The sequence below is a fragment of the Phacochoerus africanus genome, chromosome 7, assembly GCF_016906955.1.
Source record: "Phacochoerus africanus isolate WHEZ1 chromosome 7, ROS_Pafr_v1, whole genome shotgun sequence".
NCBI lineage: Eukaryota > Metazoa > Chordata > Mammalia > Artiodactyla > Suidae > Phacochoerus > Phacochoerus africanus.
This window is the reverse complement of record NC_062550.1, coordinates 33208252-33232994: the sequence shown is the minus strand read 5'-3', so window position 1 is coordinate 33232994 and position 24743 is coordinate 33208252. Positions and strand designations below refer to the sequence as shown.

The 24743-nt window shown below is 38.0% G+C and overlaps 1 protein-coding gene across 1 annotated transcript in view; it reads left to right on the top strand.

The window, feature by feature from the left end:
• WIF1 (WNT inhibitory factor 1) overlaps positions 1 to 24743 on the top strand; it is a 91483-nt gene that overhangs the window by 44545 nt on the left and 22195 nt on the right. The window contains exons 3-5 of the mRNA XM_047787133.1: positions 10892 to 11000; positions 21727 to 21867; positions 22761 to 22856. Coding sequence (XP_047643089.1) covers positions 10892 to 11000; positions 21727 to 21867; positions 22761 to 22856 — 346 coding nt within the window. The remainder of the gene's footprint in view (positions 1 to 10891; positions 11001 to 21726; positions 21868 to 22760; positions 22857 to 24743) is intronic.

The window sequence follows — 24743 nt, the reverse complement described above, 5'->3', positions numbered from 1 at the left end:
TAGGGGTTGAAATGGAACTACAGCTGTTGCTTCTGCCACAGCAATGCTGAATCCAAGCTACATCTGTGATCTACCCCACAGCTTGTGGCAATGCTAGAACCTTAACACACTGAGTCAGGACTCAAACCTGCATGCTCGTGGACACTATGTCAGGTTCTTAACCCACTGAGCCACAATGGGAACTCCCGAGTAACAATTTTAAGGCAGTAAATATCTAGAGGATTTTAGGAGATTAAAAAGGCTGATTGTACTACATGTTCTAGGCAGTGGATTTTTTTTTTTTTGAGTTATAAAAAAAATTATAACGGTTACCATTTGAATTTTTTGCTGTTTCCCTACATTTTGGACTTTGAAAATCTGTGAAGTTACAAACATTTTCTTCTGCTTGGCTCTTAGGTAGGAACGGAACAACTGGCCGTTGGAGGATATCTTGTCACATATATTTGACAAGATACATGAAATTGCAATTATATGAACAAAGAAGTCAAATTAAGGCATATCTCATGACCTTTACCAAAGTAGTTTAATACATTCTTTTCAAGACATAAAGGGGGAAAATAGGTTTTTTTTTTCTGGTTTTTATCAAAGAAGTTAATACTGTCCATATGGATTCAATGAAAAATACATTAAAGAATTTCAGAAAATTACCTGAAGCTGAAACTAAGAAAAATATGACCTAATGTTAAATATTTTGAAAGCCATCACTGAGAATATCTCCTGACATTTCTAAGTCTCTTAAAAATTTCAAACACTTTTTATCAATAGAATGAAATAGATATGGACCTCTAGAGATTACTATACATTATGAAAAACTCTTAAAGAAATGGAACATTAACTTTGTCTCTTTTCAGCTACTTACACATACTATTCAAATTTATTGGTACATTATATTTATTTATTTTTTTTTAGGGCTGCACATGCGGCGTATGGAAGTTGTCAGGCTAAGGGTCGAATCAGAGCTATGGCTGCTGGCCTATGCCACAGCCATAGCAACACGGGATCCAAGCCACATCTGGGACCTATACCACAGCTCACGGCAATGCCAAATCCTTGACCCACTGAGCACGGCCAGGGATCGAACTGCATCCTAATGGATACTAGTTGGGTTTGTTTCTGCTACACCACAGCAGGAACTCCTATTGGTACATTTTATACATGTCATTCCCCCTCAAAAATGTGATGTGCTCAAATCTGCCACCACGTGAACTGTGTGAAGGGGAGAATAAGGAGGTGAGGTACTGATGAAGAAAAAATGTACTACATGAAATATAAGGGTGATTGCTCAGTTTTTAAATTATTATCAAAGAAATAGCTCTTAGCACATTTTCTCTTCATCTCCCCCCATAAATAAATACCCAATGACGGCTTCTGAAGCTTTAAGAAATATTCAAATATAAATCTTGAGATGTGAAGGAAAAAAAATAGAAAAAGTGTTCCCTTTTCTTTGTCAGAACTGAAATCTCCCTCTCCCACCTCCTCTAGAACACCTACATTTACACCACTGTTTATTAGCTCTTCCATAGTCTGCAGAATGATTCTGTCTTAGTGTCTAGGAGAAAGTATAGCGGTGCTCCCAAGTTCTTCCCCACTGTTTCCTTCCCATACCTCCTGAATATAGACCATCCTAGTCCCCAAAGTGCCAGCTGCACCACGTATAACGGCATTTTCTTTTCTTTTTTAAATTTTATTTAAGTATAGTTGACTTACAGTGTCGGGTTAATTTCTGCTATATAGCAAAGTGACCTTTTTCATATTCTTTTTCCATTATGGTTTATCACAGGATATTGCATATAGCTCCCTGTGCAATAAATATAGTAGGACCTTGTTGTTTATCCATCCTCTGTATAATAGCTTGCATCTGCTAACCTCAAACTCCCAATGTAATGATGTTTTCTTTGCTCAGGTCCTCATCTTACCCGCACTCAGTGTTGCCCAATACTGTCCTTCTTAGTGCCCAGTTTTTAGGTTGGCACTGACCCATAACCTCCAAATATTTGAACTAGGGCAGGCTTACTGTGAGGAAGAGGCACTTGTCCCAGAAGCCTTGAGGAATAAAGAGGAATGAAGCTTTTGGAAGTCCTACTGCCTCTTTCCATGGAAAATTTCGCCAGTCTGTTGCATATGTCCTGAACAGGGACCGTGTTTTGCTTAGGGCCTACATGGTCTTTATACCATGGTCTTTATACCCCTTTTTTTTCAGTCTTCCAAAGAACCAATAAATAAATAACAACACCCTTACCATTCTCCAATGCTTTGCTTCCCTACATATTAAAATTAAAAAAAAAACAACACCCTAGGTTTTTGGTTTTCCCTAATACAAAATAGTTATATAGCTCTATATAGGAAAGATAGCTTTCCTATCTTTAGAAATCTTAAAAGAGAGTGACTAGCCAGTGATTTTCTATATAGGAAAGATAGCTTTCCTATCTTTAGAAATCTTAAAAGAGAGTGACTAGCCAGTGATTTGTCAGATAACTGGGTCTGTTTTTGGTTTGCATGAGCAATGATGGTTCCAAACCTCAGGAGGAAAAAAAATGGAAAATGTCTTAGATATTTCAGATTCATGTGAAGCCAAACCCTGTGATCTCCTGCCAGTTTTAGCTTACAAAACTCTCATGGTCCTGGGTGTGTTTACTTGGACTTTAACTTTTACTATTACCATTATATTCCAATAACTTCACTCACTCAACCCAGCCCATTGATGGTGTTCTAGTCTGGTGTGTAAAAAAATGATTACGAGAACAGAACTCGGTGGATTGAAATTCTCTCCTTAAGTAATATTAATTTCAATGTCAGTTTAATCCAAGGCCAGCTACATAATTAACTAGTATGCATGAGAAGGTGCCTTTTCTTTTTGTTTTTGAAACAAGTTTCTCTTAGAGCCATTTTCAAAAGAAAGCGGGAAAAAATTCCATTGTTGATATTTCAGTGACATTGCAATTGCGTACTGTAATTTAAAGAATGCAACATTTATGTGAATTTATACAATTTTATAAAATTTATAAACTTTTAAAAGTATATAATTACATGCCATTATAATTAAATACATGTTACTTACAAGAGAGACTCAAGTAAAAAATATGAACCAGAAGAACATTGGACAAAGTTATGTTTCAGAACTGGACTCTGTTTACACTATTTGCTTATATTCTTTCTGGGAGCCTGATTGCCAAGGTTTTGTCTCCACACAAGCCTAAAACAGTTACAAACTATGTCCAGATTGGCTGGATATCAAGTGTCAACACTTGTTTGATTGCTCCTTTTTTCCCCCAAAAAATGTTCTCTATTGTCTATGTATGCTGCTGTGACTGGCCACACAGCGAAGTAAAAGAGAATCTTTTGACCCGTGAAAGTAACTTAGCAGTTGCCAAAACAGAGAAGCTGTTACCTATCAGTAGAATTAGAGGCTAGTGCCCTTCACCACAACAGTGTGTTCTGGAATGCGCTGTAATTCTGCATTTGGATGCTTCTTGGTAGGTCATTCATTTATTCAGCAAATACTTTTTAAAATACCTTACTGTGTAAAAGGATGAGTGAATTTCCAATAGAGTGTTGGAAAAAAAATATAATCCCGTCTTTAACACGAAGAATCAAAAACATGTATGAAAATACATGATATACACATGTAAAAAGTTTCATAGAAATATAGCAATACATGTTAAGGGCCAGGCTGGTTTAAGTCTTATCATGGGTCAGTCTTAATGGGTTTAAGTCCTATGGGTCAGTATCAATGAAAACACTGGAATATATGTATGGCTCTGATAAGTTCAGAGTGGGCCCATTGAGCTCCATCAGAGTATCCTTGTTGGAGAATAGTAAGAAATAAAAGAAATGTGGAACCAAATTGTGGAGGACATTCAGACAGGCTAAAGGCCTTATCCTGGAGATAAGAAAAGCCAGGAAAGGATTGTGATATAGCAAAAGTGATACTAATTTAAAAGACACACTCCAGTGTTCATAGCAGCACTACTTATAATAGCCAAGACATGGAAGCAACTCAAGTGCCCAGTAGATGATTTGATTAAGAAGGTGTGGTTTACAAATAACAAGTGCTGGAGGGGGTGTGGAGAAAAGGGAACCCTCCTACACTGTTGGTGGGAATGTAAACTGGTACAGCCACTATGGAAAACAGTTTGGAGATACCTTAGAAATCTATACATAGAACTTCCATATGACCCTGCAATCCCACTCTTGGGCATCTAACCAGACAAAACTCGACTTAAAAGAGACACGTGCACCCGCATGTTCATTGCAGCACTATTCACAATAGCCAGGACATGGAAACAACCCAAATGTCCATCGACAGAGGATTGGATTCGGAAGAGGTGGTACATATACACAATGGAATACTACTCAGCCATAAAAAAGAATGACATAATGCCATTTGCAGCAACATGGATGGAGCTAGAGAATCTCATACTGAGTAAAATGAGCCAGAAAGACAAAGACAAATACCATATGATATCACTTATAACTGGAATCTAATATCCAGCACAAATGAACATCTCCTCAGAAAAGAAAATCATGGACTTGGAGAAGAGACTTGTGGCTGCCTGATGGGAGAGGGAGGGATCGGGAGCTTGGGCTTATCAGACACAACTTAGAATAGATTTACAAGGAGATCCTGCTGAATAGCATTGAGAACTTTGTCTAGATACTCATGTTGCAACAGAAGAAAGGCTGGGGGAAAAATGTAATTGTAATGTATACATGTAAGGATAACCTGACCCCCTTGCTGTACAGTGGGAAAATAAAAAAAAAAGGTGTTGTTTATACATACAATGGAAGATTACTCAGCCATAAAAAAGAGTGAAATACTGCCATTTGTAGCAATGTGAAGGGACCTAGGGAATATTATGCTCAGTGAAATAAGTCAGACAAAAATACTATGTGATATCACTTTTATGTGTAATCTAAGAAATAATACAAATACATGTACATACAAAATAGAAACATACAGATATAGAAAACAAACTTGAGGTTACCAAAGGGAAGAAGAAAGAGAAGAGAGGCAAATTAGGGGTGTAGGATTAAGAAATACAAACTGCTATAAGTAAAATAGATAAGCAAAAAGGTTATACTGTATTGCACAAGGAATTATGCTCATCTTATAATAACCTATAATGGAGTATAATCAGCAGAAATAGTGCATCATTAGGTTGTATACCTGAAACTAACACAATATTGTAAATCAACTATATGTCAAAAATGAAGTGATGTTTTAATTAGATATGTTGGTGTATGGCAGGTATTTTAAAGAGGCAGGTAAGAAGAATATTTCAGAAATGTTACAATAATACCACCTTGAGGAAATAAAGGCTGGGTTAGGGTAGAAGCAGTGGGAATGTAAAGGAAGAGGCAGAATCAAAAGAGATTATGAATAGAGAAAGGATCAGGCTAGAGTCTGGCTATTGGAAAATGAGGTAGAGGCAAAAAAACAACTCTGAGATTTGGTACCTTTGTTATTGGAAAATCAATAATATTGATGACAGATACAAAGAAATCAGGTGGCGGAGCTGCGCTGAGAAGATAATGAAGCTCCTTGCACACAAGCATGGCCACGAGGCAATGGGAATGTTTCACACTGATTGTTCAGAAGGAAGTAGTTCAGTCTGTGAAAGTGCAGGGGTTTATGACAGAACATGGAGAGTGAAGAGCTGAGGCTTGAGTCTTAATGATTTTTCTTAGATGGTGAGTTGAGAGACTTTTAACAAGAACATTCAGGAAAATCAAAACATGGGAGAAGAATCAGCAGACAGTCACGGAATCCAAGGATAACGAGTTTTGAGTTTGAAGGATGAAATTTTGCAGAGAGGTGACAAGAAGAATGCCGAGAAAGAATGTGAGATCTGGCAATTTTCAGTCTAGACATTCAGGCGTCAGATTATTTTAAGCATTGGGCATGCTTATTCGTTTTGTTTGGGACTTCAACATTGAACTATTTTCCTTTCTTGCTTATTTTAGCAAGATTTCTTCTTGCCTTTCACGTACCACGTAGGAGCTATTTTATATGCCTTTAGTAATTCTCAGACTCAGGGCCTGGCTAATCTGGACAGGCTTGTATGCTGTCATAATAGTAGGTTGTTGTGAGAATTAAATGAACAGTGACTAGGGTCTAGTAAACACACAACAAAAATTATTTATAACATTTCAACCTTTATGGCAACATGTTCTGTATTTTTAAATCACCTGAAATTTTCTTTGGGAAAAACATGATACCTTTATTGTTTTAGAGTTTTCCCGTGAACACTTAGGTCCACATCATAACACGTGAAGCTTAAAGGGGTTTGAGAGCCATGGTTTTATGAAGAATCTTTGATTCTTAACTCAGAGGTTCCTGCAATTATTGTGCTTATTAGATTAAGTGCACACCGTAAACCCAGAACTTCAAAGGTGGAAAAGAAAGGCTGGATTCTCTCCATTCCTTCCGATGGTTAATGCAATGCTCTCCTTCCTTTCTCCCTGTCTCCCCAGTGCCAGAGTGAAGGCCTTAGGAGTTGTCCCATGTTGCTGTTGAAATGATGTCTTGATCTCTTTTGGAAGGAACAACCCTAATATTCAGCCAAGTCGCTTGGAAGCAAGTTAAATGTCCTCCAGCACTCCTTTCTTGATAATATTTGAGTGTCTTTTATACTTCACTATGAAAGGAAAATTTACTGCATGGCAAACCAGGCCAACAAGATTTCTCAGCAACTTTACTTTAGGAGTGACTTCTTCTTCTGAATAGACCCATTCTTTGTTTGAATACAAGGCAGTCTTTTCATGTGTTTCCCAAGTAAGCACCCTAGTTACCTCTACCTGAGTTTCCACTAGTGTCATTTAATGAAACTAAATGTACTTTTTCCTATTAGAGGTTTTATGTGCTCCAATATGCCACCTCCCTATTGCAATTCATGCTGAGTTCCTTTTATCTCAGTAATAAATCTACAATTTGTAAAACTTGTTCCCAAACTTGAGAGCTAGCTCTCTGTTCTCTTTGGCATAGAATTTAGGTTTTATTTGCCCCCGAATAAATTTTTCCAGGGGAAACGTTTGGGACTTAGAATATTTATTATAACTAGAGTAAAGACAGAGAAGTCCTGCCTAGAAGTGACAATATGACGTTAATACATCTGTAGCTTATTTCATCAGCCATTTTCTGTGACTCTGGGGGAAATATTTAAGTTAAATGAGGAATATATTTCATCTCTACCTCATGGTGATGATAGTTTATTTGTAAAAATATTTATATGATATTGCTGGTTTTGGTAGATTGCTTTATAATGACAAAGTGAAACTTTGAAAGAAGTCAGTGTCAAGATCAGACAAAGAGTCAGTCAGTTTCTAAGTGGTTTTCAGGTTGGTGTTTTTTAAGATGGCAATGGGCATGGACAAACTCCTTTTAAAAAAATATATATACCAGGTACCAAGAAAATTATATATTTTAGAGATTAGAGCGTCATTATTACCTCTAAAAAGAAAGCCAAACAAATAAAACGGTTTTCTCTGGCAACTGCCTTTTGCTGATGAGATCCAAGGAAGAAACAGTTTTGTCCAATTTTTGCCTGGAGATACAGTTTTAGAATTGTAGTAGAAAAGCCATGATGTTTACTGATTCTCCACAAAATCAAAGGGACTTCCTAAAACCTCTAGTGTGAAATTTGTTATTGGTAAGACCATAGCATTGGCCAGCCAGAGACGTTTATTAAACCTAGCTGCATCCTGTTGAGCAGTGATGCCAATGCTGGTTATAAACTCTCTGCTACTAACTGTAATGGGTTCATGCTTCTCAACCTACTTTAGGTGACCATCCTCAAAAGCAGCAACAAGAGACCTAAAGGTTCTCTCAAGCTATGTTTCTGGACTCCGAGTGAAATTGTTTCAGTTCCGCATTCGGTGAACATCATCAAACGCTTTTGAGAGAGACATTCAGAAGCTTAAATACTGCGTGGTGTTCTTTTGAAGCACGCTTTCTCAGAGACTTGCAAGAGAGTTAAATAAATTGTTACATGAACACAGCCACAGTAAATAGCAGCGCAAGAAGAATATTTCATCTATGATCAGAGTGCCAATGATTATCATCAGCCACACAGAATTGAAAGCAGGATATATGATTAATGCCTGTTATTAAATGCATGTGTTTATTTCACTATAAAAGACATAGCACCACATTTAGAAAATTGGGAAAAGAGAGAAAAGGAAAAAACATCAGTTACCATCAATCCTACATAGTCATTGTTTTAATCCTAATGTCTAGTCTTTCATCCTTTTTTTTTTTTAAGGCAAAAAATGATTTTTAAAACTTACTGAAATTATATTAGTTTTTACAAATGCAGTTAAAATATATCACCCATGTAAACATAGATTTAATTTATAATGTGATAACATTCAAAGATATGATTATGGAGCAGCAAATAAGAACATGTGGTATTTGAAGCAGTATAGCTACTGAAATGTTTTATTTTCAACATGTTTGCAATCTCTTCACTCAGTTCTTTTCCATCATTAAATGTACTAAGAATACAGATATTTTGAGTAAGTCTCGGCATATGGTATGCATTACACAGTGGTTGTATTATTGTTGCTAATTGTTATTACTGACCTTGGTAATATAAATAACCAAAAGTGGAGTTCCAGTCGTGGCTCAGTGGTTAACGAATCTGACTAGGAACCATGAGGTTGCGGGTTCGATCCCTGGCCTTGCTCAGTGGGCTGAGGATCTGGCGTTGCTGTGTGCTGTGGTGTACGTCACAGACGCGGCTCGGATCCTGTGTTGCTGTGGCTCTGGTGTAGGCCAGCGGCTACATCTCTGATTAGATCCCTAGCCTGGGAACCTCCATATGCTGCGGGTGCGGCCCTAAAAGGGCAAAAGACAAACAAAACAAAACAAAAATTATTAATTATAAGGGCATACAGTACTAAAGTCTTTCATAATGCCAACCGAGGTATGTTTTAGAACAGAAAGTGAAATGACAGATATTATCTAGGAAAGTATAGAGGAAAGTGCAGCTGGTCGAAGTCATTTAAAACCCTGGATTCATGAAATGCCATCTAAGAAGTAACCCACTTTTGGAGTTCCCTGGTGGCCTAGTGGTTAAGAACTTAGCATTGTCACTGCTGTGGCCTGGGTCACTGCTATGGCTCGGGTTCCAGAGCTCCTGCATGCTGCAGAATGGAGAAAAAAAAAAAGTAGCCCACTTTTAAAAGTCATTTTTCCTGAAAGGACGTAAGTAATGTTCTCTTTTTCAAAGGAATTTATTTAAATTTTTTTTGCCTTTTTTTTTTTTTTTTTTTTTGTCTTTTTAGGGCCACATGGCATATGGAGGTTCCCAGGCTAGGGGTCGAATTGGAGCTGTAGCTGCCAGCCTACACCACAGTCACAGCAACACCAGATCCAAGCCACGTCTGTGAGCTACACACAGCTCACGACAACACCCCATCCTTAACCCACTGAGCAAGGCCAGGGATTGAACCTGCATCCTCTCGGATGCTAGATAGTTTCCACTGAGCCACAAAGGGAACTCAAAGGAATTTATTACAACTGAATGACTTTTCCTGATGACACTCCTTTCATCGAATTTCTTGCAATCCTCTGCCTTCCCTTAGGGTGGGAATGAACTGTTTTAGGACCCTTTATCCTCAGGGCCCTCGTACTGAATGAATTTAGTAAAATTAATTCATGACTCTCTGATCCACCTAGGGAACCCTTCCTAGTGGTTTTCTGGAGCCACTGCCTCAATTCAAAGAAGCAGTTGCAGTGGAAATTTGGCCAATGAAGGTGCTCCTTTTGACTTAGTGAAACCAGCAAGGGCTTTTCAACTGCTATACATGTAGACGGTGTCCATATAGCTGCTGAGATCACCCTTTTGCATTATCATCTTCATGTTACAGTCCCTGATGCCTAACATATTGAAATTGTAACTTACAGCAGAAAGTTTTATGAGTGTCTGCATATATCCCTTATATCTTCCATGTTAGAAAATAAATTTTATACTGCATATGAGGCTACATTCTTTCGTAAACCTCTTTCTAATCCATGTTTTAGTTAATTAACCCATCCAAATTCTGGATATCTCTACAGATAACCACAAAACCCTTCAATCTAATTTGGTACCTGTGCTATTCGTTGATTGATCTTCATTCCTAAGCAAGAACACCTTGTTTCCATTATAAACCCTTTTATAATAACCCAGCTGAGAATCAGTTAAGCATCAAAGCTCTACAGTTAGATTATACATCACTGCTTTCTGTATTTCATGGCCGTTCAAGTAGCATGAAGCATTTTCTTAATTAGACTTAGAAAATGAACATGTTTACCATATAAAGTTTTATGGTTTGTTGTCATATTATAGTGGTTTTTACACATTTAGACTTTTCTCTCCAAAATTAAATTGAGCTGTTAAATATAAACCTTCCAAAGGGATTGATACTGAAAAATAAATTTTAACAGCAAGCTCATTAAATTTTGGACTTCGATGTCTTCTTTCTCATTGTCATTTATTGCTTCTTTGCAATTTTGGTCCAAAAGACTCCCTTTGGATTTGGAAAGAATTAAAGAATGACTCAAGAAGCTGAGATGGATTTTCTAAGGGCTACCTGAAGACTGCCTTGACTTCACTGTTTCCTTAAGGGCATTTTTCTCAATCCTTTTAAGCTAAAAGGTTACATTGTGAGTATTTTAGATATGTGTTATTAATGTTTTGAAAGAATGACTTCTCTCCAAGCAGAATCTAATTCTAGAGTTCTAAAACCCAGAAGAGAGAATTATGCCTACATGGTATTTTAGGTGTCATGTGCTCCAAGATTCCTATGGTGAAAATGTCGGTTTTCCATCAGAGGGATGATGAATTGAGAAGTGCCTTCCTGCTCCCTGTGGTTTCCATGGTACTGATTGTCATGCCTTTTGTTGTAGGCCGAATACTTCTATGAATTCCTGTCCTTGCGCTCCCTGGATAAAGGCATCATGGCAGACCCAACTGTCAATGTCCCTCTGCTGGGAACCGTGCCTCACAAGGCATCAGGTGGGTGGTCTTTGCCTTAGAAAAAAGTTTACACTTAAAAATTATATAATGATGGGAAGACTATTTTAACCCACCATCAGAGGGATGACAGAATGTTGTCCTGAAAAGGTCTGTTGATTTTAGGGCAGACCAGTTGTTATGTCCCTATTTCCTTTGAGCAAAAGATTAGCATGGGATGAAGAAATGGAGGTTTTAGAATTTCCTAAAAACTCAGTTCCTCAATGATTTCATATTGAAAAAGAAAGTTGAGATATACTGGGCCAGTAGTAGGCATGAAGTACGGGAGTGCATATAAATGTGGCAAAGATGCAAAGTAAGTGATTGATGGGATAAGTCAAGAAAAACTTCTCCCGAAGGAACATTGTATCAAATAGGAATTTGAAGTAGCAAAGAGATAAGAAAAAGTGGGAGAAAGGGATTCAGTCTTTCAGATCTCATCATCCTTCTCTGCTAGGAAAATAATAGTATGCAGTTATTTGTTTAAAACTTTTCCACTTAACAAAACACCAATTCATGTATTATCTAGTGTGCATTCTGGGAGGGAGTCAAGGCCTGAATTATAGCTCCATTTTACAAATTGGAAAATTGAGGCTCGTGAGGTTCACTGACTTTCCCAAAATCAAGTAATAGTAATAAGTAGGGGAGCTTAGACCAGAGCCCAGATTTTAGGACTTTTAGAAATATATAGATACCACCTGAAAAAAAAAAAAAAAAAAAGGAGTTCCCTTCGTGGCTCAGCGGTTAACGAACCTGACTAGGATCCATGGGGATGTGGGTTCAATCCCTGTCCTCACTCTGTAGGTTAAGGATCTGGCATTGCCGTGAGCTGTGGTGTAGGTCACAGACTCAGCTCAGATCTCGAGTTGCTGTGGCTGTGGTGTAGGCCCACAGCTGTAGCTCCAATTCAACCCCTAGCCTGGGAACCTCCATATGCCGTGGGTGTGGCCCTAAAAAGCAAAAAAAAAAAAAAAAAAAAAAAAGAAAAATTAACATAAACATTTTCTCGTGTCATTATAGATTTTTCCAGAAGTTCTAAATGCCCTTAAAATATTCTATTTTATGAACATACCATAATTTACTCATTCCCTTATTGGGTGTCACTTCGATTGTTCTTAAGGTTTGCATACTAGAAATATCACAATAAACATCCTTTTTAAAGTAATAGATGGCCAGTGGCCCTGTTTGTCTTAGCACAGCTGCCAACAAGGGCCCAGCACAAAACAGACATTCAGAAAATACTTGTTGGATTAATGTGTGTAGCAACATCTTGAAGTTCATCTCATTATTTTGTTAAAATAGATTCTTAGAAGAAAAATTATTATGTCAAAGGATATGAACTATGAACTTTTTAAAAGGCTCTTAGAAAAGATTGCCAAGAATACCAAATTACTTTCCTCAAAGGTTGTACCCATTTGTACCCTGGAGAGTGCCTGACTTAGAGTAACCTCATCAGCATGGGTTATTAATCATGTTAGCCGCTTTGCTGACTTAAAAAGTGAAAAGTGGTTTCTCAGTGTTCTTTCAAATTGATTTTTAAAATTCCTATTGAGGTGGGAGATATTTTCTTATATCTATTAGTCAATGTAAAATGTCTATGTGCTGTGCTCATTTTTATATTGAAATAGTGTGGTTCTATTTACAAAGCTCACTACATCTTATTTACTCTTGATTGCAGTTTTTTTCAATCTATATACATTTACTTTTTTTCTTTTTTTAATGACTGCACTCATGGCATATGGAAGCTCCTAGGCCAGGGATTGAATCTGAGTCATAGCTATGACCTACACTACAGCTACAGCAACACTGGATCCTTTAACCCACTGTGCTAGGCCAGGGATTAAATCCACACCTCCACAGCAACATGAGCCACTGCAGTTGGATTCTTAAATCACTGCACCACAGTGGGAACTCATATGTTTACTTTTTTAAGGGGGGGGGTGTACAGAGGCTTTAAAATTCTATATGGTCAAAACTACTTTTTCCTTTGTGATTATTTTTTCCTATTACATTTATACTTTTATATTAATCCTATTCCAGAGAACAGTTAAGAGATCATTTACACATGCTTCTAATATTTTATAAAACTTTATTTTGGCAATAGTGTGAGGTAGGGCTCTAACCTGAATTATTTTTCTGACTCATCAACTTTTCCAGTTTAAGACATTGGATTGATTCAAAATGCTCTTTATTTTACAATAAGTTATTTTATACAGAGAGTTGGTTTTAAAGCCTGCTTTTTGTTCTAATATTATAATAGTTCTGTAATATTTTAAAATAATTGACAGCTCAATCCTTTCTCCTTTAAAAAAAGAAAATTAGACTTATTCTTTTAGAGGAAGGTTATAATAATTTTGTCAGATGTCAAATGAATATCTCATTAGGAGCTAATTTAACTTGATAAAATAATCAGGAAATCACCTTTACAAAGTCCATTTTCAGGTTGTGGTTATCTGTTACTTCCAATGGCTCTATATTACTGCATCCCAGCATGGTAAGAGTTGAGGTCTAAATAGGCACAGAGTTTTTCTAACTTCCTGGCATGGGTACCCCATGGGCATAGACAGGAAGAGTGTGAATCTGAGTTTCTCTTGGGTCATTCCAGTGCAATAGGTATGACTAGGAGCCTTCCTAGAGGCTTTGCTTCCAGACTACATGGTTTAGGTTCTAGGAAGCTCTTAGGAAAGGAAAAGGCCTTGGGTTCTGGAGATTCACTCACCTGAGACTTGTGGCCCCAAGGATATGTGTCCGATTCCAGACACAGGGACATCCCAGTTGTACTCAGATGGTAATGCTAGTGCTATTGCATACTGCTACAGGAAAGGTTTTAGAATAGGGCCACCAAGTTCTTGGAATAGGCCATTGCTCAGTCTCTTGTCATGGCACTTGGTGTTCCTTTTTGGTCCAAGATAATTTTCTTTCTTTTTCTTTTTTCTTTTCTTTTTATTTTTGGCTTTTTCGGGCTGCACCCATGGCATGTGGAGGTTCCCTGGCTAGGGGTCAAATCAGAGCTGAAGCTGTCGGCCTACGCCGCATCCATAGCAACAGAGGATCTGAGCCACACCTGTGACCTACACCACAGTTCATGGCAACGCCAGATCCTTAACCCACTGAGCAAGGCCAGGGATCGAACCCGCATCCTCATGGATACTAGTTGAGTTTGTTAACTGCTGAGCCATGATGGGAACTCCTCAAAGATAAACTCCTCAAAGATAATTTCTCTAAAAATTTCTTAATCATGTTTTTTGCTCTTTAAGCAGCTCTCAGGAATAAGATAAATACATAACATGTTTCTCAATTTCCATTTTGTATCTTTGAATTTTTCCTTTTTTCTGCTTATTAATGAAACTCATTGTAGCTGATTAAAATGCATTAATTTGGAAGTTCTGTGGTGCATCAGTTAAGGATCTGGCATTGCTACTGCTGTGGTGCAAGTCGCAGCAGCACAGGTTCAATCCCTGGCCTGGGAACTTCTACATGCTGCAGGTGTGGCCAAAAAAAAATGCATTAATTAATGACACAGTTATACCTGCTCAGCTTACAATAAATCCTGCATCTTTGGCTTTCTTAATAGAATGGTTGTAACCTACATCTTTCCAGCTTTATCAGTCTTTTTGTGTCTAGTTAAAAAAAAAAAAAAGATTACTGAAATTCTCCTTCTTAGGATATTAAAACATTAAGGTTTTGAATATATGATGTGAGAATATCTTGATAGGGCATGTTTAGAGAAAACAACTTTTGCCGATAATTTAGAATCTTTATAAATAATAAAATGTAAGGAAAACATGGATGATGCTGTGGACGAGGTGACACTAAAAAGAACAAGCCATCTGGGATGAAGTGACTTGTGTACATACACATACTTCGTGTAATAACCCTATACCCTCCCCCGCCCTATACGCACATAGCTTTTTAGAGGCAGATGTAGGATTTGTTTGCAGAAATGCAGGTGCAAGAAATTTATGGGATTTTTAGCCCATTGCAGGGCAGTTACTTATTAGCCTCATTAGGCTCAGTCCTCTCAGCATGAGCAGTGAGGGTACCTTGAATTATTAAAAAGTAACCAAATCAGTGTGTCTTGCTTCTAAGCATCCAGGTAGCATTCCTTACTCTGCTGGTCTATGTAAAACATCCAAGCTGCTAAACCATTCTTTTATCCTACAGACGCTCATATACCTAAACATTGCATGAGAAAGAAAACTCTTGATCTTGAACAGTAACAAAGTGCCTGCCTTCTGGCATCTGAAGAGAACAAAAACAGGAAATACAAACTGCAGGGTGGTTCAGTAAAATTTCGGAGCTGGGTAACGAAAAACAGTTTCCATCCACCTCGGGCTTTGCCTCTTAGGGTGCTCTGTCTCCGTCGTCCCATGAAACCGCCAGAGCCAGGGTTGTTTCTCAACCAAGACCGTCAGGAATCAGATGTGCAGAAATTGTCAGATAGGTGCTGATGCTGGAAGGACCATCTTCTTGGTGACCCCCATCCTTAGCAGAAAGTGAAGCCCGGGCTAGGTGCTCAGTGTTTGCTGAGCGGAAAAGTGGCTGTCAGCATTGTGTGGGGGCACTGATGACGGCTGGATGATTGATATCCGTGGAGCAGTTTATAATCCTGTGGGGTTGAGGATGAGCTCTGGCCTGCCTTTCTCATCTCTTCCTTTGCTGCGAGGCAGTGACTCGCATGACAGAGGCAGAGGCTGTGTGAGCACTGTGCCCGTCTCAGTGAGAAAGAGGTATTTAATCAGAATAAGTTTGTTATTTGCTTCTCTAGAAGGGCGAGTTGATGTGCAATCAGTGGCACATCAGTGCGCGTTTGAAAGCCGTGCGAGTTATGTTCAATCTGCTTTAGCTTTTCGGAGTTGTTCAATTTACCGGGGGTCTCATTGGTATAACCTAGACTGCACTGGAATCCACAACATCTGGCCTAATTTCCACCGAGCTTTTGGTAAAAGTGGCTCTCGACCCATATGCTCATTGTTGCAAAAGCACAAGGTAACTTTGACATTTCTTTCATTCCTTGGAAGTCATAAGTCTGTGCTCTTTCTGCCTTTGAAGTCTGTTTTTTTGTACGCCTGTGTTTTTCAGAGTGTATGTTGTTCGTGCTTTACTCTCTCTCCCACTGTCTAAGGTGAATTTCTTTCTCTTTCTGTGTAGGTGTGCAAGTGTGCACATATATGCAAAAGTGTGTGTCCGTGTGTATATGTAAATGGATGTGTCACCCATAAGGTATATATATCTGTGACTGTTGGTGCCCAGTTTGTGACAGACATGTACTAGATGCTGAGATTACAAAAACACAGAAGGTATGGTCCTTACTTTTGAAAATCTCATCCTCAGCCAAGGATGCAGAATTGTAATTAAATGATTAGATTATATTGCAATCACATAGAGAGGTGTCTGTGAAATATACGTGAAATGATTTAGGCAGGGGGTGTTTGGGAAGGCAACTGAGAGCAAGTGCTGTTTAATTTTGGTCTTGAAGGGAGAGCGCTGGAGAGAGAAGAGAAAACATTGCAGGCAGCAGGATGGGTGGGCAGTCAGGCACTGTGGACGTGTACCACATGCTTGGGAACTGAAAGCAAGCTAGTTTAGGTGGCGCACAGGTTACACGAAAGCCAATCACTGAAAATGAGGCAAACTAAAGTCGGGTTTTATTTTCAAAATTCTTTGAAAAACCTTAAAAAGTATTCCATTATAATTCTTATTACTTGAATGGTCTTACAGATAGAATTTATAATCAGGAAAAAAAGACACATAAAGGGCAGAAAAGGACTAAGATTTCCATTTCATGTTTCACAATTGAAAAATGGACAATTGTGATTACTGCAATTTATACACCTTTCATTAATCTCTACTTTAAAAGTTAATTCATTGAACTGTGTAGCACAGGGAACTATACCCAATCTCTTGTCTCATCTTCCATCATGTTCTATCATGAGAAAAAGAATGTATATATATATATATACATATATATATATATATATATATACACATACATATATATACATATATATATATGACTGGGTCACTTTGCTGTATAGCAGAAATTGACACAACATTATAAATCAACTATACTTTAACAAACATTTTTTTAAAGTTAATTCACTGAAACTCAAACTATGTGCCTCTCTAAATTCTGAACTTTATTTCCTAGTTCCTTTCAAATCATTCCATTTTAGGGTTCAGACAATAATACGTTTACATTGCCTCCTATATCAAAAGAGTTGAATATGTTTGGGTGAAACTTTCCCGCCTATGGTAAGGGGATTTTTGATTTGTTCATTTTTAACTGGAAGTTGAATTTATCAGGTTGGAATTAAAAATATATAAGGAAAATACTACAATTTTAAACCTAGAGTATGTTAGATCTTTGAAGATAGAAAATATTTTGTATTAATATTAATGTTGATTGAACATAATTGTAAATTGGTAAAATAATTCTTAGCTTTTCTGTTGGTTTACTAAGCAGGTGAAGATGCTACATCTTTAAGTTTTCTGCCTGAAGTTTTCTTATTAAAAAATATGAAAGATTCTTTTTTTCTTCTCTCTTGCATTTGGTATGATTTTGTGTAACTATGCTATATATGTGAGTTTTCTGATGAGATTTTTTTAAATGGAAGACGTCTTTTGGCCGCACTCATGGCATGCAAAAGTTCCTAGGCCAGGGATCAAACCTGCGCCACAGCAGTAACAAAGCTGGATCCTTAACCCACTGAGACACCAGGGAATTCATTTAAATGAAAGACATATTTGATGGTGAACAGTAACATAGTTTTCTTTAAACGGTCAAATAACAGGACTTTCCACACACAAAAAAATTCTGAAAATTGTTTTAATGGGATTATTATTAGCCTTATGGCCAAATAAAAGAACTGAGGGCTAAGGATCTTAACCATACCACCCCAAATCAGTGGATAATAGAGAGTGAAATTCTCTACCTGATCCTTGTTTTAAGCATTATACAATATTTTCAGAAGTCATGTATGCACCTGTTATGAAGCTAATATAATTTGAACTTAGACTATAAAAGTCAAGACCCAAAGAATCCAGTAGTTACAGATGCAAAACAAACACTGCCACTACTTTCATTTCTAATTTAAATCTGTGGTTTAGACATGTGTTGGTGTTTTTATTTTCCTATGCATTTTTAACGGTTAAAATATTTGGCTGTCATGAAATGTCTTCAAAATAAACCACTGACGTGTAAGTGCTGCAAAAGGCAGGGATTTTTGTCTTGTTCATTTTGTTGATCTTGAAAACCCTCAAGAAGTTACTTAGGGCATGTTTTTGTTCTATTGGATTTTGCATCCATGTTTTTCTTCCCTGGGATGATTCAGGGACACCCTGTTTAGATCACCACAGGCCAGAGATCTCTGTGCATCTCTGTACATTCATTGATTTAGAGGCCATGACAGCTAATCACACACTCCCTGTGTGAGCACTTCAGACTCTCTAGAAGACCCCCTGCTGATTGGAGCCTGTGAACATATAGTCAGAACTTATTCACATTTGCAAATGGTTTGTTTGTAGCACATCGTGAAAACATGGACAAACTGAGTCATTATTCTTAACTGAATTTCATATACGTGTTATAAGATTTTTTTGGTATTTGACATCCAAGTTGTGTTTTGAAATTTGACAGTGCTGATAAACAGAAATGAAGATGAGTTTGTTTACAAGCATTTTCTCTTCCACACCAAGATTCTTAAAGCTAAAATAACTTTGAAGTGCCTTTTTTAAAAGAATGAAGTGGGCTGCAAAGTGGAGGTGCAGTGAGGTCCAATAAAAAGATACACTTGGGAAATAGTAGTTGATGATAGTAGTAGATGATAACACGTGGCTCAAAAATTCTAAAAATACTGTCTCTTAGGTTTTCCCATCTTTTTATGCCTCAGGGCAGTTATTGGCCTATCCATCCATGCAAAAGATTTATGAGAAAGAAAAATGACATTTTCTACTTGAACCAACTGAAAACACCCTGGAAGAGTTAACAATTGAAAGATATTACTTGTCAGCTCCTTCACTTCCTTTTAAAATGGAAATCCCTACAATGGATTTTTGTGCTTCGTAAATTTGTATTTGCATATGTAAAGTTTCATTAAACCAAGATTTTCAATGGGGAAAATTTTACTTTGGGAACTTCAGACACGACTTTGGTTTTTTCTTTTTTTTAATTTCTGTTAAAATATCTATATATTTTTTATCATTGGATTCATTATTTGCAATGCTCAGATCTCAAGATTCAGGAGAACTGGAAATCATTGTTACTTGGAGAATTGCACGGTAATGAACACCGACAATGCCAAAGCCTTGAGAGGTGGTTTTGGTTGCCAAGCACGTTAAGAAGATTGTATGGCCAGCTTTTGGGCAATGCCTTATGGAAAGGAGCAGACCAATTTCCAGCTCATTTCTTCTTATAAACCTAGGTGAAAGGTTTATGAAAACTCTGAAGGGAAATGGTTTTTCTTGGCTTTGGATTTTCCTAAGCTTGGCAGTAACCATATCCTGCTGCATAGAAACAAAGCAGAATTTCATATGTATACCTCTTAGCAATATTTCTTCTATTTGTAGGGAAGAACTAGTGTCTAGTGGATCAGCTAGATTAATCTTCCCAATGGATACGTTATGATAATACAGTAGCTTTTAGAAATGTCTGTAGTCATTCTCTCAGACAATGACTTGAACTAATTTCCAACTTGTAGGTATTCCACAGTGATGGACTCCTAGCTCTCACTGTACAGCAACATTTTTAATTCCTACACTCTGCTTAGTCCACACCTATGCCCCCAAGTGATGGCTAATCTCACTAAAAAAAAAGTGGCTTTTTTCTTTTTTTCCTTTTTACAGTGCACCTGAGGCATATGGAAGTTTCCAGGCTGGGGGTCAAAGCAGAGTTGCAGCTGTGGGCCTACGCCACAGCCATAGCAACACCAGATCTGAGCCACATCTGTGACCTACCCTGCAGCTTGCGGCAATGCCAGGTTCTTAACCACTGAGGTAGGCCAGGGATCAAACCCATGTCCTCACATATACTGGGTCAGGTTCTTAACCCACTGAGCCAACAACGGGAACTCTTCTTTTTTTTTAGTAAATTTTATTGGAATATAGTTCACTTAAATTGTGTTAGTTTCAAGGGTACAGCAAGGTAAATCAGTTAAACATAGATACATATCCATTCCTTTTCAGATTATTTTCTCATATGGGTTATTACAAAGTATTGAGTAGATTAACCTGTGCTGCACAAAAGATTCTTGTTACCTCTCTATTTTATATATAGTAGTGTTTATATGTCAACCCCAACCCCCTAGTTTATCCCTTCTACCCCATGTTTCCCCTTTGGTAACTATAAATTTAGTTTCAAAAACTTGGAGTGTGTTTCTGTTGTGAAAGTTCTTATGTATCGTTTTTGTTAGAGTCTACATATTAGTGATCTCACGTGATACTTGTCTTTCTCTGCCTAACTTCTCTTAGATAATTTCCAGGTCCATCCATGTTGCTGCACATGGCATTATTTCATGTTTTTTATGGCTGAATAATATTCCATTCTGTATATATACCACAGCTTCTTTATTCCTCTGTTGATGGAAATTTATGTCTTATAAATAGGCAATGAACATGGAGGTGCTTGTATAGTTTTGAATTATAGTTTTGTCCAGATACATGCCCAGGAGTAGGATTGCTGGGTCATATGGTTCTATATTTCCATGTCTTATAAATAGGCAATGAACATGGAGGTACTTGTATAGTTTTGAATTATAGTTTTGTCCAGATACATGCCCAGGAGTAGGATTGCTGGGTCATATGGTTCTATATTTAGCTTTTTGAGGAACCTCCATACTGTTCTCCATAGTGATTGTACCAGCTTACATTCCCACCAACAGTGTGGGAGTGTTCCCTTTTCTCCACACCCTCTCCGGCATTTATTGTTTATGAGCTTTTTGATGAAGGTCATTCTGACTGGTATGAGGTCACATTTCATTGTAGTTTTGATTTGCAGTTCTCTAATAATTAGTAAGGCTAAGCATCTGTATGTAAAAGTGGCTCCTCTTTAGGAACCTAAACCATTAGATAGAAGGCTTTCATGAGATTATTTCACCATAACAAACTCTTGTCTAGATCATCAAGATATGGACACTTGTTAATATTCACAAATAGCCTGAGAAAATACTTTGATTAACTCAGTCCAATGATTGGAGTCTAGCTAGAGTCGTAGAATGTTTTCAGAGATGATATCTTGTCACTCTGAAGCATGCAGAGTAAAAATAAACCAGTAGGGTATTGTTATGGGCTTTATTTAATGGATTCTGGAATGTTGATTTTTTTTTTTAAATCAATTCTTTTTTAATTATATGGAGGCTGGTGACAGTGCTGACAAAGCTTCTTCTCTGAATTAATCCATCTGTGCTGCCTCCTTGCACCTTTACTTTTCAGAGAAAATTATCTTTTTGTCAAGGTGGCATAAGTTCAGACTATGAATAAAATATCCCCAATTCTGTATTAGTAGGGTACAAATTCATGAGGGTCATTAATTCCTTCTCCATCCTGCATGATGTGCAAGTTCTGTGGAGATGGCCCAGAGAGGCAACATGTAGCCCCAACTCTAGTGGAGATACAAGAATGTCAAATGAGAACTTTTTTTTTTTTTTTGCTTTGTTCTTCCTCTCTTACCAAGACTTCCATAAAACTGGAGTCAACTAGATAAACTGTTTCTCCCTACTTTCTTTTTCTTTAGTCGTGCAAGTTGGTTTCCCATGTCTTGGCAAACAAGATGGAGTGGCAGCATTTGAAGTGAATGTGATTGTAATGAATTCTGAAGGCAACGCCATCCTGCAGACGCCTCAGAACGCCATCTTCTTTAAAACATGTCAACAAGGTAATCAGTGATGGTGATTTGAGAGAAGGCTCCTAAGGCATCCTGGTCTGAGGTGGGCAAAATTATAGCAAACGAGACAGATGTTTTGTGTAATTATAACACATCAAGGGGAGGAGGGGCTGGTAAGCACAGGGTCCAGTAATAGCACCAAGACAGACTTCCTCTGCTTTGACCCTGCTCATGATTTTAAGAACTCTAGTACCCCTTCAGAATGCCCTGTGTGCCACCTCTCTCCTTCCCCTTCTCCAGCCCAACCTTTGAAAGTCTCCAACCTCATTGCAAGGTTACCAGTCATTAGCAGCAGCTGCTACTACCCATACCCCCTGCCCAAAGCTCGGTGGTTCTGACTTCCACAGAAGACAGAGTGCCACCATCATGCCAGAGATCTGCCAAGCAAAAGTGCCTCCCCACCACAGCCGGGGGTGCCCAGTTAAGTCTGAAGGCTTGTTTTCTTTCCCACCCTGATACAAACACTTCCAGCTAGAATTGAAGCTCTGGAGGCTTTCAGTGCCCTAAAGGTGTACCAGAGGTCATCCTACCCTCTGAAAATGAATATTGAGGGCAATATCATTCATTCTATTTCAGTGTGAATCTAAGAAAGTACAGTAGATTGAGAGGTGGTGATGAAGGCAAAATACAAAGCTTGCTTTGCCTTCTTCCATGAGCCCCCTGCTACTGATGGAAGTAGGACTGAGAGAGGCAAAATCTTACTGTTAGGAGGACTTAGTGAAGTACGAGGTGTGGAGCAAACGAGGTAGAAGTATTGGTATTTGATAAATTATGACACTTGGTGCACTGGGGGAAAAATGACTGTTAACCTCTTCATGCTCCCTATAATTCATTCAACATGATTTGAAAGATGTCTATGTAAGCCTTGTTTCTCTTTGGCGAAGCTGAGTGCCCAGGAGGGTGCCGAAATGGAGGCTTTTGTAATGAAAGACGCATCTGTGAGTGCCCTGATGGCTTCTATGGACCTCACTGTGAGAAAGGTAAAGAATAGAAGACAGCCAACTTCCTCTTCTTGCTTCCTAACGAAATGGATGTCATGCAGGAGCCCCACATGTATTTTTAACACATCCCCTGAAATTATTTTTCTGGTCACCTCAGGAGGATTGGTGCAGTCTTAAAAAGCCACAGGAAAGCTATTGGAAAGTATTTCTTCTAGGAGTGGTTTTCTGTTAAATCCAATATATGGTGACAGGCGAAGAAAACTGGCACAATGTCTACATTCTCTGGAGCCACTTTCCTTCTCCCCTTCCACCCCCAAATTCAGGGTTATACACATTATGCTTTGACATAGTCTTGTGAAAGTTTTTGAGTTTTGTCCCCTCCACTTAAATTGGTTTTAAAAAGCTAGCATTGTGACTGATTTGAAGGTATCTACTCCAATTAAAAGTAGTTTGATTCACAGTTAAGTCTCTACCTGGGTTAGGAAAGTGCTCTAGGAAAGAAAAAAGGATGGAAATCATTTGTGTAGTGAGTACGTGTATTTTGGTAAAATTATAATTAAGAAAGCTAAATGAAACAAGATAGGAAATGTGTATTAACCACAAGCTCACAAATACTAAAAGCTCATATGACAAGAGTAACCTAAATATTTTTCTTTTTTTTTTTTTTTTTTTGGTCTTTTTGTCTCTTTAGGGCCATATCTGCAGAATGGCCCTAGGGGGTCCAATCGGAGTTGAAGCCACTAGCCCCTACACCAGAGCCACAGTAACTTTGGATCCAAGCCTTGTCTTTAACCTATATCATAGCTCACAACAACGCCAGATCCTTAACCCACTGAGTGAGGCCAGGGATCAAACCTGCACCCTCATGGATTCTAGTTGGGTTTGTTGCCACTGAGCCATGACAGGAACTCCATCTTGTACCATTTTGAATTACACTTGTCTCCAGATGCCCAGGAGTCGACTGCTGCATCATAGGGTAGTTGTGTTAGTTTTCGGAGGAACCTCCATAATGGTTTTCATAGTGGTTGTATCAGTTTACATTCCTACCAACAGTGTAACAGGGTTCCTTTTTCGCCACACCCTCTCCAGCGTTGTTAGTTTTGAGGATGGCCATTGTGACTGGTATGAGGTGGTACCTCATAGGAGTTTTGACACACATTTCTGTAATAGTGATGTTGAGTATCTTTTCATGTAATTTTTTTTAGCTATCTGTAGTTGTTCTTTGGAGAAATGTCTGTCTTCTGCCTAGCTTTTGATTGGGTTGTTTGGTGTTTTGATACTGAGCTGCATGAGTTGTTTGTATATTTGGGAGATTAATGCCTTCTTGGTTGCTTCATTTGCAAATATTTTCTCCCCTCCTGTGGGTTGTCTTTTCATTTTGTTAATGGTTTCCTTAGCTGTGCAAAAGCTTTTAAGTTTAATTAGGTCCCATTTGTTTATTTTTGCTTTCATTTTTGTTTCAGCTTTCATTTCAGAGGTGGATCTGAAAAGATATTGCTGCAGTTTATGTCAGAGAGTGTTCTGCCTATGTTTTCCTCTAAGAGCAGTATAGTATCTGGTCTTTTATTCAGGTCTTTATCCATTTAGAGTTTATTTTTGTGTATGGTATTAGTGTTCTAATTACATTTTTCTACATGTAACTGTCCAGTTTTTCCAGCACCACTTATGGAAGAGACTTTTTTTTTTTTCATTGTATATTCTTGCCTCCTTTGTAATAGATTAGTTAACCATAGGTGCATGCATTTACTTCTGGGCCCTCTATTCTGTTCCATTGATCTATATTTCTGTTTTTGATGACTGTAGCTTTGTAGTATAATCTGCAGTCAGGGAACCTGATTCCTCCAGCTCCATTTTTCTTTCTCAGGCTTGCTTTGGCTATTTGAGATGGTTTGTTTTTCTGACAAATTTAAAAACCTTTAGTTTTAG